At 44.1% G+C, this 16,930-nt stretch overlaps 1 protein-coding gene across 3 annotated transcripts in view; it reads left to right on the forward strand.

Annotated features, from left to right (window-relative positions):
• Nucleotides 1-3,839: 3,839 nt before the first annotated feature.
• The window catches only part of PRKCA (protein kinase C alpha), a 405,935-nt gene continuing 392,844 nt past the window's right edge, over nucleotides 3,840-16,930 (forward strand). The window contains exons 1-2 of one of the 3 annotated variants that reach the window (XM_070560196.1): nucleotides 3,840-4,556; nucleotides 7,589-7,620. In XM_070560196.1, coding sequence (XP_070416297.1) covers nucleotides 4,384-4,556; nucleotides 7,589-7,620 — 205 coding nt within the window. In that variant the 5' untranslated portion in view covers nucleotides 3,840-4,383. The remainder of the gene's footprint in view (nucleotides 4,557-7,588; nucleotides 7,621-16,930) is intronic. The other 2 variants (XM_070560194.1, XM_070560197.1) reach the window with 2 other exon arrangements.

Here is a 16,930-nt window from a genome sequence, read left to right on the forward strand (position 1 = left end):
GTAAGCTTGAAATGTGAACTCCAAGACAAATTTTTTATACTCCCTCCATGTGTATAGCTCTCGCTTCCTAGTTGAGAGTCTCTGGGAGTAGAGGGAAATAAATCTGTCACTCTGGGAGGAAGAATGTGCTTTGGAGAGGGGAGCTCTTGACTCACTTTGTCCAAAATGCACTTGGTAAAGCTGAGAAGTACCATCCCACCCTGCATTTGTATGAGACCTGAGGGTTTACTAAGCACTCTTATGTACATCATCTGGTTCAATTCTTAAGATCCTAGGGTAGTTATGAACATCTCCATTTTTAGATGGAAATACACAGACTTGGAGGAGTTCATTTATCCAAGTTACGCAAACCAGTAAGTGCTGGAGCTAGTACTCAAACCTAGGTCTTCTGAGTCCTACATCTGGTTGGTGCCATGGCTACTGTAGGACAACTGGAAGAAAGTGAAGGAAAAATGCTTTATGGAGGAAGCTGAAATCCTGGACACCAAGAAGCTGCCTTGCGCCAGTCCACTCAGGAATTCAAATCCCAGTTGTAGACCGGAGCTAAGGAGGAGGTGAGGGTCAATGGTTTAAAACAGACGTCTCAAACATTTTACATTCAAATTGGTACAGTCTGTACTCAATGCAACAACAACAAAATTCTGACAATACAACCTTTTGCATTAACAATAATAAGTATCTCCTTTTTGGTTAAATAAAAACATCAAAAATATTATGGCTTCCAATGCCCTTTCAAAATGTGACTCCTAGGCTAAAGGCTTCTATTCCTGTACAGAAAAGCATCTATGTCCCCATGACCCAGAGACAGTCACTTAAATAAACATTTTGCTATATATAAGTTTATATATGTGTGTGCGTACATGCATAAGCATATTTACATTTATACAGATGTGGGTGTACATAAGTGTACAGACATTTTAAAAATTGGGATTTTACTTTAAATACTGTTTTCCATCCCGCTTCTTTCACTTACTAGCAAATTATGGACTTTTGCTTTTTTTTGAGGAAGATTAGCCCTGAGCTAACTGCAGCCAATCCTCCTCTTCTTGCTGAGGAAGACTGGCCCTGAGCTAACATCCATGCCTCTCTTCCTCTCCTTTATATGTGGGATGCCTACCAAAGCATGGCTTGCCAAGCGGTGCCATGTCCACACCGGGATCCGAACCAGCGAACCCTAGGCCACCGAAGCAGAACGTGCAAACTTAACCACTGCACCACCGGGCCGGCCCCTATGGACTTCTTTTAATACAAAATATCCAATCAGAGATCTCTGGTGTTTTGCTTCGATGCCCTTCAAAAGTTACTTTTTTTTCTAAAGTGGGAACAAATGTTTTCAAAAGTGCAAAAGGGTAGACACAGTGGAAGTTAAGTCTCCCACACCTCTGCACAACCCTTCCTGGAAGCCTTGCTGTGAACTTCTGACGGGGGCTTCTGACTCACCCGCCCCTATGAACCACCATCCTGCTCCCAAACTTACAAGGCATCAGCCGCTGCCCAGCTAGACCTTGTCTCTACCCATTTCTTGAGACCTGCCATTCACCCTGCCTCTAAACACCGCTAATTAACTATGCATTGCACCAGTTGTCTTAACTCTCCTAAACCTGAATTCAGCGCATAGAGCAAAACGTGAGCCTTTAAATCCTTATGGTCACTATAAATCTCAGAATCAAGCTTTTTCTACACTTGAAAGCAACTCCGATCGCTCAAAATGAAAATGGCCTGGTCCTTTTGAAAATGGACCAGTTATCTGCAGAGAGCAACAAGTTTGAAGTTGCATCGTAAAGACTATTGGTTTTAAGTAAACCACTCTGGTTCAGAAGCATCAGTTTAGTGGCTGACTTTGATGCCAGCCTCCAGCCTCTGGGTCGCCCTGGTCTAGGTGACACCTCTCCAAAGAGTCTCGAGCTTACTTCTCAAAGGCAGGGGACACAGAGAAGGGTTCTCACAAACTCTGTGCCAGCCTACCATTCCCTGTTTTTTCCCGTCACCTTCCTCATGAAACAGCAGACTCTAAAATAATTACTAATGCTCATGACTGACTGACCACTCTCTCCCAGGGGTTCTCTTTCCATAATCCCCTCCATTTTAGTGCTACCATGAGGACTTCTTCATGGGCTGCAGGGGCCAACTGTAGCCCACATTCCCATCAGTCCTCGCTATGGGCAATGTTACACTGCTTAATAATTTCTTGTCCCAGGTGCATCTCCACCCTGGCTCCCACAATTGAGCTAAACTGTAGGCAATTGAGCACTTAAGCTCAGCCCAGCTATCAGTCAACAAACTTCCGGTTAATTCTCTCCACACCCACAAGGGATAACAGTAATAACTGAGACAAGAAAGCAAAGCCACGACCTGAAAGAAGAGAGAAATATTGTTTTCATCTGGTCTGCTCACTGCTGAGATCAGTCACGCCACTCTGTACGTAGAAGATGGCCAGGCTGCTGCCAAGGTCCATTTGGTTCTTAGCTCATCTTCCCTGGGACTTTGCTCACAGATTCCGCGACCAACAACCCCACCCTCCAACTCTCCCATATTTTTCTTCCATCGTTACATCAAAGCTTCAGGGAAATAGAAGCTTGCCTTCATAAAATGTGTGAGGACCACTGTCTTAAAGATGTCTTTGAGGAAAGAACTCTGTTTCATTCTTTTTTGCCTCCTTGGACCAGTGGGGGTCGCCATGAATGGCAAAATTTCTGAGCAGATAGACTATCAAGCAGCTTCTCTTTAAGCACCAACTACATTGGCTCAAGAAACTGTAAATGGGCCAGCAAAGTGCATGCCCCACCAAAGGCCAGTCAATAGCTTACACCTGTTAAAATAGAAAAGCCGGTCCTATCTTCAAGCATTTAGTTAGGCAGTCTTAAAAAATGGTAGCCCTCCTCGGTCTGTGTGATATGCTCCAAGCAGTACCTATCTTTGAAAAGTTTTCTTTCTTCTTTTTGTAAAACTTCTTGAGAGATTAAACATTCTCTTTTTGATGTCTTCAATTCATGAAGTTGTTTTGTGAACTTAGCGAATCTGACAATGAAATGAACAATAATGAAATGCTGGGAGATGGTTGTTTCCCTTATGTATTTTAGCATCCTAGAGGCAGAACTAATTAATATTCAGCAAATGATTAGTTGGTATGTCCCACGTGCATCCCTTGCCTGTCCATGCCAGCTACCCTTTCACAGCAGTTTTACTCGGTAATTTACAAATGAACTGGTTGCACTCTGCACCTGCCAGTATTACAGTAATTAGCTTAGGATGCAAAATGATTTCTAAATTAAGGTTCTGGACTTGTAAAATCAAGAAAGCCTGATCATCAACGTTGTAACTGTGGCAGCCAATGAGTAACGGGATAAATAACTAGGACAAGTCCTTTAATCATTCTACGTACAAATTAGATGTCTATACAAGACGCAGATGAAATATAGGCCAAGGGTTGGCAGGTGAAAGGGTCAGTGTGCAATGATTTAAAATCGCCTCCTTTCTCCTGCTGTATATAAAAGAGCGTGAAGGTCTAGGGGTTGGGCGTCTTAGGGTACACCCAGTTGGAGTGACATGTTAGCCAGGTGAAACCTCAAACTGATACCGGCTAATAAAACCTGGACATCGTGCCCTAGAAATACCAGTGGGTCCTGAAAGATGGAGAAGGGGTAGCTGCTGTGTGTGCGAACGGAGAGTGAGCATCCGAGCGGGTCGGACCGAGCGGCGTCCCGTCCTGGGACTCGGGGCTGCGCTCGGCCACGCAGACCTCCGACTCCGGAGAGGAGAAAAGATCAGCGAGGAGGGGGAGGATGAGCTGGAGAGAGCGAGCGGGAGTGGGAGGAGAAGACGGGAGAGGAGCGGAAGGAGGGGAGGAGGAGGAGAGCCGGGCGGAGGAGGGGAGCAAAAGGGAGGAAAAGAGAAAGGCGGCGGAGGAGAACGGGCCCGCCCCTCCCGGCGTCCTCCTCCGCTCCCAAATTCGGGCGGGCCCTCTCCGGGCCGCCGCCGCCGCCGCCTCCGCTTTCCCGGCTGCTTCGAAAACGCGGAGGCGCCGACTCCTCCGGCGCCCGCGGCCGCCCCGCGCGCGCTCCCGTGGGCGCGCGGCCACCCTCGCCGCGCGGCTCTCGCACTCGGGGCATGCGCGGTGGGCGGCGCCGCTCCGGCCGCCTCTGCCGCCGAGAGTAGGAAGCGCGAGCGCCGGGTGCCGGGCTGTCAGTGAGCGTGGGGCCAGCGAGCGAGCGAGAGAGCTGCTCCGGCTCCCGCTCCCGCTCCCGCTCCGGCCCGACTCTGCCGGCCGCCCTCGCCGCGCCGCCTCGCAGCGCCCCGGCCGCCGGCCCGCGCCCCCCGCCCCCACCCCCCGGCCCTCCCCAGCTGCTGCTCCCCGGCGGAGGCAAGAGGTGGTTGGGGGGGACCATGGCTGACGTTTTCCCGGCCAACGACTCCACGGCGTCTCAGGACGTGGCCAACCGCTTCGCCCGCAAAGGGGCGCTGAGACAGAAGAACGTGCACGAGGTGAAGGACCACAAATTCATCGCCCGCTTCTTCAAGCAGCCCACCTTCTGCAGCCACTGCACCGACTTCATCTGGTAGGTGCGCGCGGGGCGCGGCGCACGGACGGCACCCCGGATCCCTCTGGCGGCGCCCGGGGCTGGGGGGGCCAGTTCCTCCCTAGTCTGGGGTCCTTTCGCCCCGGGGACCCTCGCCCGGGCCCCCCAGTCCAGGCGCGTGCACCCCCGGGGCAGACTCATTCAGGGAACTTGGAGAGCCGGCGGGAGTCCGAACTCGCGCGCGGCCGCCCCGGCCACTCTCGCGCTCGGGCAGGACTCCCAGGGAAGTGGCCGCCGGGTCCCACACCCCCTGCCGCAGGAGGGGTCTGGCCCCGCGCGGGAGCCGCGTTAATCCCCTGCACAGGTCTAGGGCTCCCGTCGCCCGGGCGCGCCCCCCCTCCCGTACAGTAAGGACCGTGGAGAGCCGCTTGCCCGCGTGTGAGCGAAGGGGAAAGCCACAAGGAGAATCCAGAGGGCAGAGTTTCCGGAGAAACGCGCCCGGGAGGAGCCGGGGGAGCCCCGGCGGCTGCGCCGCGCGGTCCAAGTTGGCGAGCCAGGCTGGGCGCAGTCGGGGGGTGTGTAGTTTGCGTTTCCCATCGAGCTTGGACTCCACTGGAGCCTTGGGTCCCTGCCTACTGTAGCTTGTATCTACTGGGCACGCAGAGACGGACTTTTCTGGGTGAGCCCAGAGAGCGGAGAGGCAACAAACTGTTGAAAGCTTGCCGTGGGGGAGGGGGAACTAAAACGGAGCAGGCAAATGGCAGAAGGGCAGAGGGAGTCATTTAAAATAGACCCTGTCAACACGAGATTAGACCTGTAACCCTGTCCATGAGGACAGAGGCCTTATTTAAGAAAAATACTGTAAGGGCTAAAGGTGTCAGAGTTCAGGTAATTTCTAATGAACTTAGGTATTCTTAATTTGGGGGATCTGGGGGTATGGGGGGAATTGATAAAAAGATGGGCTTCTGGGATCTCTGAACCCTGTAAAACTAGTGAAATTGTGTTTGTATGAGCTCTTTTTTTTTCTGGCAAGAGAATCGTTGCTTTTATTAACTGATTCTTAAAAGGTAGGTGACCCCCCCCCCAAAAAAAAAACGTTTAGAAAGCTGGAACGAAGGGAACGCCAGGTGCTCCAGTCTGAGGAGCAGTGGTTTTGTTTTAGGTTGCCAGACACCCTCTGTCTTCTACCTCCTGTTCCTGGATGTAGGAAGCTCCTCAAATCAGGGCTGTGTCTGGAGTTCCTTAACTCCTCTCTCTCCTAGGCTGGGGCGCTCTACCAGGGTGACGGTTCCACAGAGTGCACCCTGCCACCAGCCAGTTGTATGTGTATATCTTGTTAGGGCCCTAGGGAAAATGTATGGATGGCTCTGTCTGAATCCATCACACCTGCGGGGAAAACATCTCTTAGGGAGTCCCACAAATGTGGTGCTAATAAGGTGCTTAACTTCTCCTTTATGGAGGGCTCTGTTGAATCCATCACATCTGGGCAAAATCATCTCCAAGGGAGAAGTCCCACAAATGTGCTAATAAGGTGCTTAGTTTTTCATTTGTGGATGGCTCTATTTGAATGCATCACACCCCGGGGGGGAAACATCCCACAGATGTGGTGCTAAGAAAGGTGCTTAATTTTTCCTTTCTTTCTTAGAAATCTCAGAAATACACTTTTATGAACAGCACAGCCACCTCTATGAATGATTTCTTCTGTGTAGCCAGCATATGAAGCAATGGTGCTCAAGGTGTAGGTAACTGTAGATAAGGCTATTTAAAATAAGTTCTTGGAGCGTCAGGGCAAAGAGGCTATTGTGTATAGTTAAGGGGAGGCCTTTAGCCTCCTGGGTTAACTGTGAAATTCCATTTAAAGGGAACAGACTGCTGATTACTTTTGCAGGAAGTAGGTAAGGTAGAAAAGAAACTCGCAACATACATACCCAGGCTAGCTAATGTCTTTCCACTATCAATTGCCCTGAAGGATTAGGCCCTGGTGACCTGATGTGGCACACCAGGTCACCAGGTGTAATGTGAAATGGAAAATAAAGGGCTGCCTCTCTTCTTCCTCCCTGACTCACCCCTGTACCACTTCTCCACTTAACTAGTTGTAAAGCAACCACTTGAAGTTCCAGGAAAATATTCACCAGGATTATCTAGCATTGGTTTTAATTTTTCAATTTTCTTTCATTATTGTTTCTCTGGGTCCTTGATTTACAAGTTTTATTTAAATATTAAAACACCGATATTTTAAAACTAAATGTTTGGGCTTGAGTATGTTTTGGGGAGGATGAGTATGTTAATTATAAAGATATGTGAAGTGTTTTGTAAATTTAAAATGCTATGTAAAGCAAGAGATTATGACTAATAACCTTCTGAGAAAATTCTAATGCAGTTCGTCCTGGTTGGAATAGTGTTTGCAGTTTAATGCCCGTTTCAGAGTTCTCTGCTTCGAGAGTAAATTCTTTAATTTACAAGAACAAAATAGCCTCTGTATGTGCCTTGAATGCTCTTGGTTCTCAAGGAAAGTGAGATCGTGATCTCAAATGCAAACAAGAGGAATGATACTTTGTAAAACCTGGCTCCTTTAAGCCAAATTTAATGTTAAGAGTGATGCTGTTTGGCAATTTCTAGACAAATAATATTTTAAAGTCGTAACAAGTGACGAAGCCCCTTTTTAGTTGTCTTTAGGGAGAGAAGGATTTTCCATTGGTCTGTAGGGACCAAATGAAGCCTTTTTTTAAACCATAAGGTCTTTTTTGTTACTTGATTATGTAGCCAGCTACTTTGAATATGCAGTCATGTTCTTGTCTTGAAATTTAAGTGTTGATAACAAAGTCTAAAAAATTGGAAAGAACCTTGATACATTGAAACAGTTCAGTGAGCTTTCAGAGGCCAGAGATTTTTTTCAAAGTTAAATTGACACAGTACTCTGATTAGCTATTTGGGGATGTTTTTCCTATCAAATCGTTGGGTTTCATGTACAAGTCTTTAACTCTGTAGAATACTTTGTCACGTAACTGGCTTAAATATGGTATCCAACACAAAATATGTTAAGAGATTTTGTTCTTGTTTCTGTCTTTCAGGGGGTTTGGGAAACAAGGCTTCCAGTGCCAAGGTAAGCTGCCACGTTGGATTTTCTTTTCAAGTACAACACAAAATAAGCATTCCAAACCGGAACAGGGTTTCAGTCATCTTTTCTTTCTGATCCAAAAAGAAAGTTGTTTAGATATTTTCGAAATATGAGGGCTATAAATTTGGGCCTTAAAAAAAAAATCATATGGAATTGCCTAGTAATCTGCATAGAGAGCTGCCTTTTTCTCATTGAAAAGAAAAAAAACCTTCCTGTAATCTTATTTTTTGCCAAGAACATTCTTGTCAGAAACTGCTGTCTTTGTGTGGGTGTTCAGGAAAAAATGGAACCACTTTGTATTCGTGTGGCTTTTCTTTCTTGTTCTTCCTCTGTCCCTACCCCTCTCTTTTACCTATGTGTTGGGTTGGACTTCTGACTCATTTTAGACCATGCATCATACTAGTAAGTTTTTTTGTTTTTTGATTACCGATTGTCATCCAGGACAAAGTTTGCTCATTTTAAAGTTCCGTAGCTGATTAGCTAATGACTGGTTGCTGTAGTACGAGGCACATTTTTCCTTCAGCTTAAATATGTAACAACGTATGACACTATCCATTGCGTCCAGAAAGAAATCAATTCGTTTTCTCCTCTGATCTGTAGTTGCATTTCAAGCATGTCAAATATCTAACTTTTCATACTCTCCATTCTATCTGTTTAAACAATTTTTTTTTTAACACTTTATAGTTTGTGAAGGCATCCCAGGTTTATTAGCTTACCTTCTGGCTTTCCTGCTCCCTGTCTATCTTATGTTTATTTAGTTCTGGTTACATTTCCCATCTGGGCATAGGTTTATTATTAGGGCAAGTGGAAAGTACATTCTAGCCTGGAAAATATGCTAACACTGTTTAATATTAAGCGCATTGGAGAGAGGCACTGTGTGTACTTTTTATAACTTTAAAATTGTGCTGTTAAGTTGGTTACCTTTTAAAACCTTCTGCAAATTTGTGAACTTATTTCTCACATACATTTTCTAAACGTATTTTAGGTGTAGATATTTTATGGTGTAATTATTCATTAATAATCTACCTTTCTTCACAATGTGCTTAAAACCCCTATTGAATAAATCATTTTGAGAGTTACATTGGGAAATCAAGGGATATTCCTTTAAAAAAGAGTAAAGAGAGAGGTGTGTTGCCCCAGTCTCTTTATAAAAGATGGAAGGAAGTTGTAGCTCTTTCCAGTTCTTAATGTTGTGGACCTAAACTGCATAGGCAACCTTTGGGCCTAGGCTTGACGGTGATTTTAGGAAGTTTAAAGATGTAAACTTCTGATTCTGGGCTAATGTGACTCACATCTATGGCCATTTTTGGTTGTGTTTGGGTGGGGACCTATGGAAACTTATAAGAAAAATATTTATTACATTTTCTAAATAATATGATGTCCAGGAAAAAGTGAGTATGTTAATTAAAAACTATCATTTTCTGCATACAAAGAACTCAGGCTAAGGTTGGTCCCTTTTAGATCTGCTCATCTGAGCATATATTGTTGGTAAAATCAGAGTAGGCCCATTCTTGGGCCACAAGGGGAAACTAAATGGTTTCCCCCAGAGAGCATCTATGGAACTTTTAGTGGATTAGCAGATTAACAGTCTCACATCAGCATAACTTACTTTTACCTAAATTATGAAAGCGATACTCACAAAGACTGTAGACACTCTACAGAAAAGTGAAGTGGTACGCCCTTCTCCCTTCCCACTCTCAGGGATAACTTTTATCTAAGATGTCCATTCATTCACTCATTCACATATAGCTTTTAAAAAAGAGATCACAATTTTCAGTCGTTCTGCAGCTTATCTCCCTCAGCAGCATGTGGTATGGACATCCTTCTGTGTCAAAACATCAGTTCTTTATTCTTTTTAGTGGTTTCGTGTGTGGATGTATCAGGTTTATTCACCCGTTTCTCTGTTGATGGATATTTTCATTGTTTCTAAGTTCTTACTAGTATGAATGCAGCTATCGAGAATATCCTTGGACACTAGTGTAGACATTTCTACAATAGGTACCTAGAAGCGTGTGTGTACATTTTAAATTTTAATGAGTACAGCTAAGTTGCTCTCCAAAAAGGTTCCAATTTACATTTTCAGTATTAATATACAAGGAGACTCTCCTTTCCCTTCACTCTTCCCAGTGTTGGGTAGTATAAATCTTTACCAGTTTTGCTCTGGTGGCTGAAGAGGGCCTCTTTTTTCAATTTCTATCTCCTGGATAAGGTTGAGCATTTTTTCAAACATGTGTTAGCCATTTGTATTTGTTCTGTGAATTGGCTCACTGTATGTGATATTTGAAATTTAGGATTTACAGACCAGACAAATTAGAGCAGTGACTATGTGCTTTGCTTTGGTGAAGAATTAAACCACAGATCTCTTTAAATAATGAGTTCCCCTACTGCATTTACAAATTTTAGTTCACAGAAACCATTTCAAGTATAAATCTATTTGTAACATGCTATCTGCCTGTTGCATTTTGTTTAGTATGTGTCATCTGTGTTTGACTTTGAGTAGGCGTATGATAATCCATTATATCTTATTGTTTATTAGAATTAAGAAGGATATGTTAGCTCAGGACGGTGCTTTTTAATTTCATGAATATAGCTATCCAATGTTTCCTATTTTGGCATTCGCCTGGAAATTAGTCTTTCTTTCAGTATTTTGGACCATTTTGGAATATATGTTTTCTCTTAATGTTCTCTAACTTAAAAATTTTCCTCTTGGTTCTGTTTGATAGTCTCATTCTTATTCAGGAGAATCATTCATTCTCATCTGTGCCTTTGGCAACATACCCTCTGGAGATGGCAGCTGGAGTCTGAGACTGCTTTTTTTTTTTTTCCTTGATGAGGAAGATTAGCCCTGAGCTTACATCTGTGCCAGTATTCCTCTACTTTATATGTGGGTCACCACTGCAGCATGGCTGACGAGTGGTATAGATCCACACCTGGGATCCAAACCTGCGAACCTGGGCTGCTGAAGCAGAGTACACCAGACTCAACCACCACCATGCCATGGGGCTGGACCCCTGAGATTGCTTTTTGTATTCCTTATCCATCAGAGTTTTCTCACCTGATGGAGGCAGTGTCTTCTAGCTTTTAGTATGTAGTGTGTTTCTTTGGTCAGTAGATAAAATGTCTTTAGCTGAGTCTACTTTAATTAGAGAGGTGCATATGCTCCAAATGAGTCACACATTCATGTAGTAAGATAGCTTCACAGCTAAAATGTTCATCATCATTTTACTTAGTACATGTTAAGAATTGGAAGACTAAGGAAATGGGTTTTCTATATACTGGGTTTGTAATCTGTGCCATTTAGGAAGCATTATATTTTATAAGCATGGAAAAAAGCTTGTAAGGTTATTTCTGACTTCTTCCCTTTCTCAAGATACAACGTAAATAGAAGCAGGAGACTTTTCTCAAGAGAGATCTATTGCGTTCTTCCCACTTTCACTGAGTGGGCTCTCTGGTGTTCTTATTTGTGTTGCAGTACAGGTGTACAACCCTGAAAACCGAAGCTATGGGGCAGGTAACACAGGAGGATCCCTTGTGAGAATTTGCTGCCTGAAATAGTGAAACCCAGGGCCTTAAACACTGGGGAGAAGAAAGAAGAGTGCAGGGTCGATCAAGAAGCTGTGAAATGTTTTTCTTAAGGGTCTTAGTGATGAAGACAAGCTCGTCCCTTCGTAGCTCTGAAATGACAGGATTCAAATCCACCCTTTGATTTTGTTCAGCTTAACATTTGGTGTGCTGGATCTCAGTGCTTATTTCATCTCCCTGAGGCTAGCAGAGGGCTGGTCCCACCCTTATTTTTTCAGAGAAAGGAGAGAGAGAAAGGGAAGTAGGCCTGTCTGGCTTGGTCATTGATGAAATTGAGATTCAAACTGGGAAGGTCTGTTTCCAGTCAGTAATTTCTGTCCTGCACCAGATGCTTCCAAAAGCTGTCGTCACAGAACAGAGCGATCCACCCGGCTGCTCGGATATTCTCTTCCTTTGGGACAGGGGAGCCGAAATGGACTTATCTGTTACTTTCACTACTGGACAAGGGCATCAGCCAACTCTATTTCCTTTCCTCCTCAGTTAGTAAGACTCAGGCACTTCCCTAATTACAGTGACAGAAACAGCCTCTCAAAATATGACCTGTTTATTTGATGTGCCAAACAGTTACTTACATAGTCTGTTAGCTCTGGTTAACCTCGGCATGTTTTTCCTGATTTTCCTATTCTTTTTCTCTGTTTAATGTCACAAATTAAAATGTACTGCTATCCCAGGCTCTTTGATTGAGATACCCTAAAGAGACAACATTAGAATTAATCCTTGCCAATGACCCTGATTGACAGGAGACTGGGGTCCTGAATGATCCACACAGGATGTTTGAGGGGTCTGCGGGGCACGAATTCACATTTATGTGCTTTCACTATGCCACTGTGAATCTGCTTTGAATCTTGAGCCATTTCCCTTCTAAGAATACACCAAATATTGTACTTAACCTCTGACTCTAACTGATGCTCTGTATTTTTTCAGTAGTTAAGGGTTAAACAATCAGTTTCTTTTTCCGTTTGCTGATGACATTCTGTTTTGAAGGCCTGTTTCAGGGTGGATATTTCCATCGGCTCACCTGAGCTGGATGGTGTTTTAAATTCCTGCTGTAAGAATGAAAGTTGCTGTTTGAGGGGAGAAGAAAAAAGAATGAGTCCCCCCCTTGGCTGTATGGACTCAGAAATTTCAGAAAACCAGGCTGATTTAAGGGAGGGTGACCTTTAACAGAAAGGGGATCGAGTTGGCAGCTTTTAAGAAAAGGATGTCTAGTTATTCTCATCACAGGCTGCAGGATTCTGAGAGCCACGCAGTGTGGACACCAAACGCCAAGAGGGATGGAAATGATTTGAGGTCCAAGCTGGGCTGAATCATGAGTTTGGTTGCTTTAACAGAATATTGGTCCTTCCACGGACTGGCTCAGCCACCCCTAAACTCAGTGACAGCCCACTGATTTTCAAAGTTGATGCCAATATTTTCCATCATCCTTCATCTTCAAAACAGGTCAACATCTTGGCATCCCACTTCTCCTTGGTTACCCAGCCCCCTCCCCCCCCCCGCCCCAAATTTTAAGCTATGTTAACTATAGATGAACTCTTGGGGTTATCTCTACAGTTCCCAAAAGACAGGTCCTTAGAAGAGTGAGTGTCATTTAAAATTCTGGAGGTTTTACGCTGAGGTCAGATCAAAGCATATTTCAGCTTCAAAGGTGAAATTGCCAGGAATACCTAAAACAGAGAAAAGTGCGGTGGAGGTGGGCAGTTAGAACTGCTTTTCTTTTCAACAGTTCTTCCTCCACAAAAATGCATTCATCCTCGTTAGAAGTAGGGACGCATGGACAAAACTAGTGTTGAGTATTCCCATTTGGTGCTATTTACTTGCTACAAAATCATTTCTGTTTTCAAAATAGCATTAACTGCAGAGCTTCCCTGTCAGGATGAAGTCCAGCTCCCGGGCAGGGCTCTTACGTCCCTCTGTCTTGCTTTTTTCAGGCTCATCTAAGGATGCTTCCATTCCTCCCATCCTCCAGTCATTCTGAATAAGTTGCAGTTTCCCAGAAAGTATTTTATTCAATTCTTTCCCCAACTTCTTTTGGCCCAGATAATGCCTGTCTCACCTGTGGGTGTTAGCCTGAAGTTTAGCTCAGACCTTGTCCCCCCTCCTTGACATTCTGGATGCTCTTCCTGCCAGAGGACCCTCACCCTGTGGTGCTGCTTGTCTGTTTCCTCTGCCAGGCTTGAGAGCAAGGACTGGGTCTTATTTCTCGGTGTCTCCAGTGCTTAATGCAGTGCCTGGCGCTCGGTAGATACTATGTAAATATTTGTTGGGCGTATGATTATGTAAATACTAGGAGAGAGATGATATGAATGTCCACAACCAGAAGGCTCACAGTGACTTCTGCCTGCCTGCTGCTTTTTAAAAATCTACTTTAGAATCCAAAGTTATGTCAACTAGGGTAGATCTTTAGATGGCTAAAGAAAAAGTACTTTCTGAAGTTAAGCATACTTACTCACGATATAGAACAAAATTCTCATTTGTATCTATAACAAGTTGTATGTCATGCTTAACCTAATAAATTAGTACAGTAGGTGTAAACCACTTAATGTGCTTTCATTCTATCTTTAGACAATTATCCAAGCATCAGAAATCCTTATTTCCACCAATAAAGCAAGAGCATATTATGGGCCACACCAGGATAGGGGGAAATGTCTTGAGTACAGGGTGAAAAATTAAACCCAGCTCCAGTCCATGTGTTTGGTACAGTCTTTGAAATGTTCTGTTGTACTCTGAGATTGCTAATAGCTGAAACCAGATTGTCATGCTCCAGAGGGAGTAGTAGCTCAACTTGATTGATTCTGGTGTTTTTAAACTTCTTGTACCTGAAAGGTGTCTGTGCCTTGATGTGAGAAGGAATGGATGAGAGTGGCAATAGGGGCACTGGGGTAGAACAGTTGTAACTGAATTACAGTCGCTTTAAAGATTTTATTCAATTGAAGGGAAAGACAAACCAATGTTGACTAAACGCTGCAATATGCCAGATGTTTAGGAGCTTTCACATTTTATATACCTGTATTCCAAAAGCATTCCCTCAAGCAAGAGGTATTATCCCTTTTTTAGAATTGAGAATGCTGAAGAATGTACCAGGCTGGTGGGTTGGAGCATGGGTTCAGATTCTAACAGTTCTGCAGAAAACATTTTTCAGAGCCAAATGGAAACTTTTTTGGTACTTACAAAGCCTGGATTTATATCAGGAGGGGAAAGAATGATGCCATTGAGGGAAACACTGAAACATTTCTTGGTGACATAGAATTAAGGCTTCACTGACCTACTGTCAGAATTTCCATGACAAACCCTTTACTTTAGCTCTTGTTTTCTACCAAATAGTGAAACCTCGTGTTAGACTTTAACCTGAGACGTGACCATTTCAGTGTTGGCACCGTATTAACAATCAAATCTAGTTGAAGTTAGTATAGCTACATTAAAAAAAAAAAAACCCTCTCTTAAATTATACAAAGGAGAAAATGGTTTCTGGAAATGGATTCCTATCAAAAATGGAATAGGGGGAATGATTTGATTAATTGTCAGCTCAAGATAAGAATTTAAGAGCGAGTTCACAAAGTAAGATTAGCATGAGGGCAGTGCATCTTTGATGCCTTCCCTTACTGTGCTCTCCCCACCCCCCACCAATATCTATACATCTCTAATTTTGGCATTTTGGGAAGTATAAGATCCATCTATATTATCTGGGGTGACTCTGATAGGTAGGAAACAATGAGGATGGAAATATGGGACATGAAGGTGTGTTATAACTGAGTTCAGATCCAACTTGGACAAATGTATGTGAGAAGTGGGATAAAACGAGAGTCTAGTTAACAGCTGAATTTTGAGAGGAAAATTCTATTTTAGAGATTACCTAACTGCTAAAAGTGTCAGTTATCCTGTTGGTGAAACCATGGCTCTGGTAGTGCTGTGTATACTGTCTCGTGGACAGCAGTGCCTAGTCTGTAAGGTAGAGGTTTGCTCATACTTGAGACATAGTAACAATCACCCAGGTAGTGCTTACTCCTACACACTGTCCTACGCACTTTTCCTTAATGCATTCCTTCCTCACAACAATTCTGAAAAGGTGAGGAGTGTTATTATCCCCGTTGTACAGAGGAAGAAACTGAGGCACTGAAGTTGAGTAACTTGCCCGAGGTCACATAGTGAGAAAATGGTGGAGCTGGGATTCAAACCCAGGCGGTATGGATCCGGACTCCATGTTGTTACCCCCTGTGCTCTGCTGCCTCCCACACTTCCCCTTGGCTTGTTTTGTCAGCCTTACGTTACACCGCTCACTTGATTGTGGAGGCGTGGGAGAATGAGGAGCAGTTCAACTCGGTCACCCTTGTGTGCTTACTCCCTGTAGGGGGAGATCGTGCTGGATTTGTGGTCCTCCATTGTATCTATTGTGCCAGACACTGCGGGGCGTGGGACAGAAAGCCTGGTGTGAGGGAGCTCAATGTGAAACAACTCAGGTGAAAACAACTCATCATAATGTAGTCTGAGTGAAATAGGAGTTGTTGAAGCATGGGAGGAGGAGGAGGAGGAAGATATTTTCTGGGCTTGTTAGGAGGTGGCTTTTGACTTGGGCTTTGTAGGATGACCAGAATTTCCTTTGATGGGAGAGTTGGGGGAAGATGTTGGAGGGTGAGGAAATGAGCCAAGAAAGAGAGGGATGAAAGTGGCGTGCATATTCAGGGAGCAGTGTAGACCGGGAAGGAGGCCATATTATTTGAGATGTTGCCAGCGCCGATCCTCACACGAAGAACAGATTGGAGAAATGAGTGTGGAGCCCCTTCGTGCTTTTCTGCACATACTCGTTCTTCTATACTCGTACATTATTGCTCTTGTATATTCTTTATTTTTGTCATGCTCATTTTTAAGAAAAATGTTGCAGTTACAGGAGATTAAAGCATTGTATCTCCCTGTGAAAGCTAGATTGTATTGAAGCTTGGAAAATAACTTCTTGTTTTAGAAAGTGTGCTGCTTTGACACTATTCCAAGGATCTCTCTGCTGTCATGAAGCCGGTACTATTCCATACAGTGTCATGTTGGAAGTCCAGGGTCTTATAGGATGGAGATTGTATGACTGGAGGTGGTGCACTGAATTATACTAGATATGCTCATACACATTAATAAGGGAAATAATAAGAAATAAAACATTTACATATTTAAAATTAGCAGTTTCTGTTTTAAAAACTGCAAACTTCTGGTTCATTATCAGTAGTTATTCCTTTTTCGTGGGGCTGAATGCAGGAGAATGTGTTCTAACTCTGATCAGCAACCTTCGTAAGGGAAGGTCTGGGGTGCTGCAGAGCCCCCCAGTTTGGAACATGAGATGGATTTCCACCTGGGTTTCAGATTCGCAAAATAAAAATTTGTGTGATACTGCTGCTGTGCTGACATGTACTTACGATATGCCACCACCTTATGGGGAGCTGGCATTACTGTCCCCGCTCTGCAGGAGCAGACGCTGGGGCCGAGGGAAGTTAAGTAGCATGCCCGTAGTCAATGTGACTTTGAGACCAGGCAGGTTTAATAAATGTCTGTGTTTGGTTGTAGTTTTTTATTATCTGAAGCTATACAGATAAGTAGCCAGTCCCTTTTACTCATCTCTTCTGTTTTTCCTTCCCTTAGGTTTTCTAATAAAGTATGATTTGTGTTCCTGTTTGTTGTAATCGGAATAGAACTCGTTGATTCTAGAAAGCCTGGCTCTTGCTGGTAAAGGCTTTCC

Source organism: Equus przewalskii, chromosome 10 (assembly GCF_037783145.1).
Source record: "Equus przewalskii isolate Varuska chromosome 10, EquPr2, whole genome shotgun sequence".
NCBI lineage: Eukaryota > Metazoa > Chordata > Mammalia > Perissodactyla > Equidae > Equus > Equus przewalskii.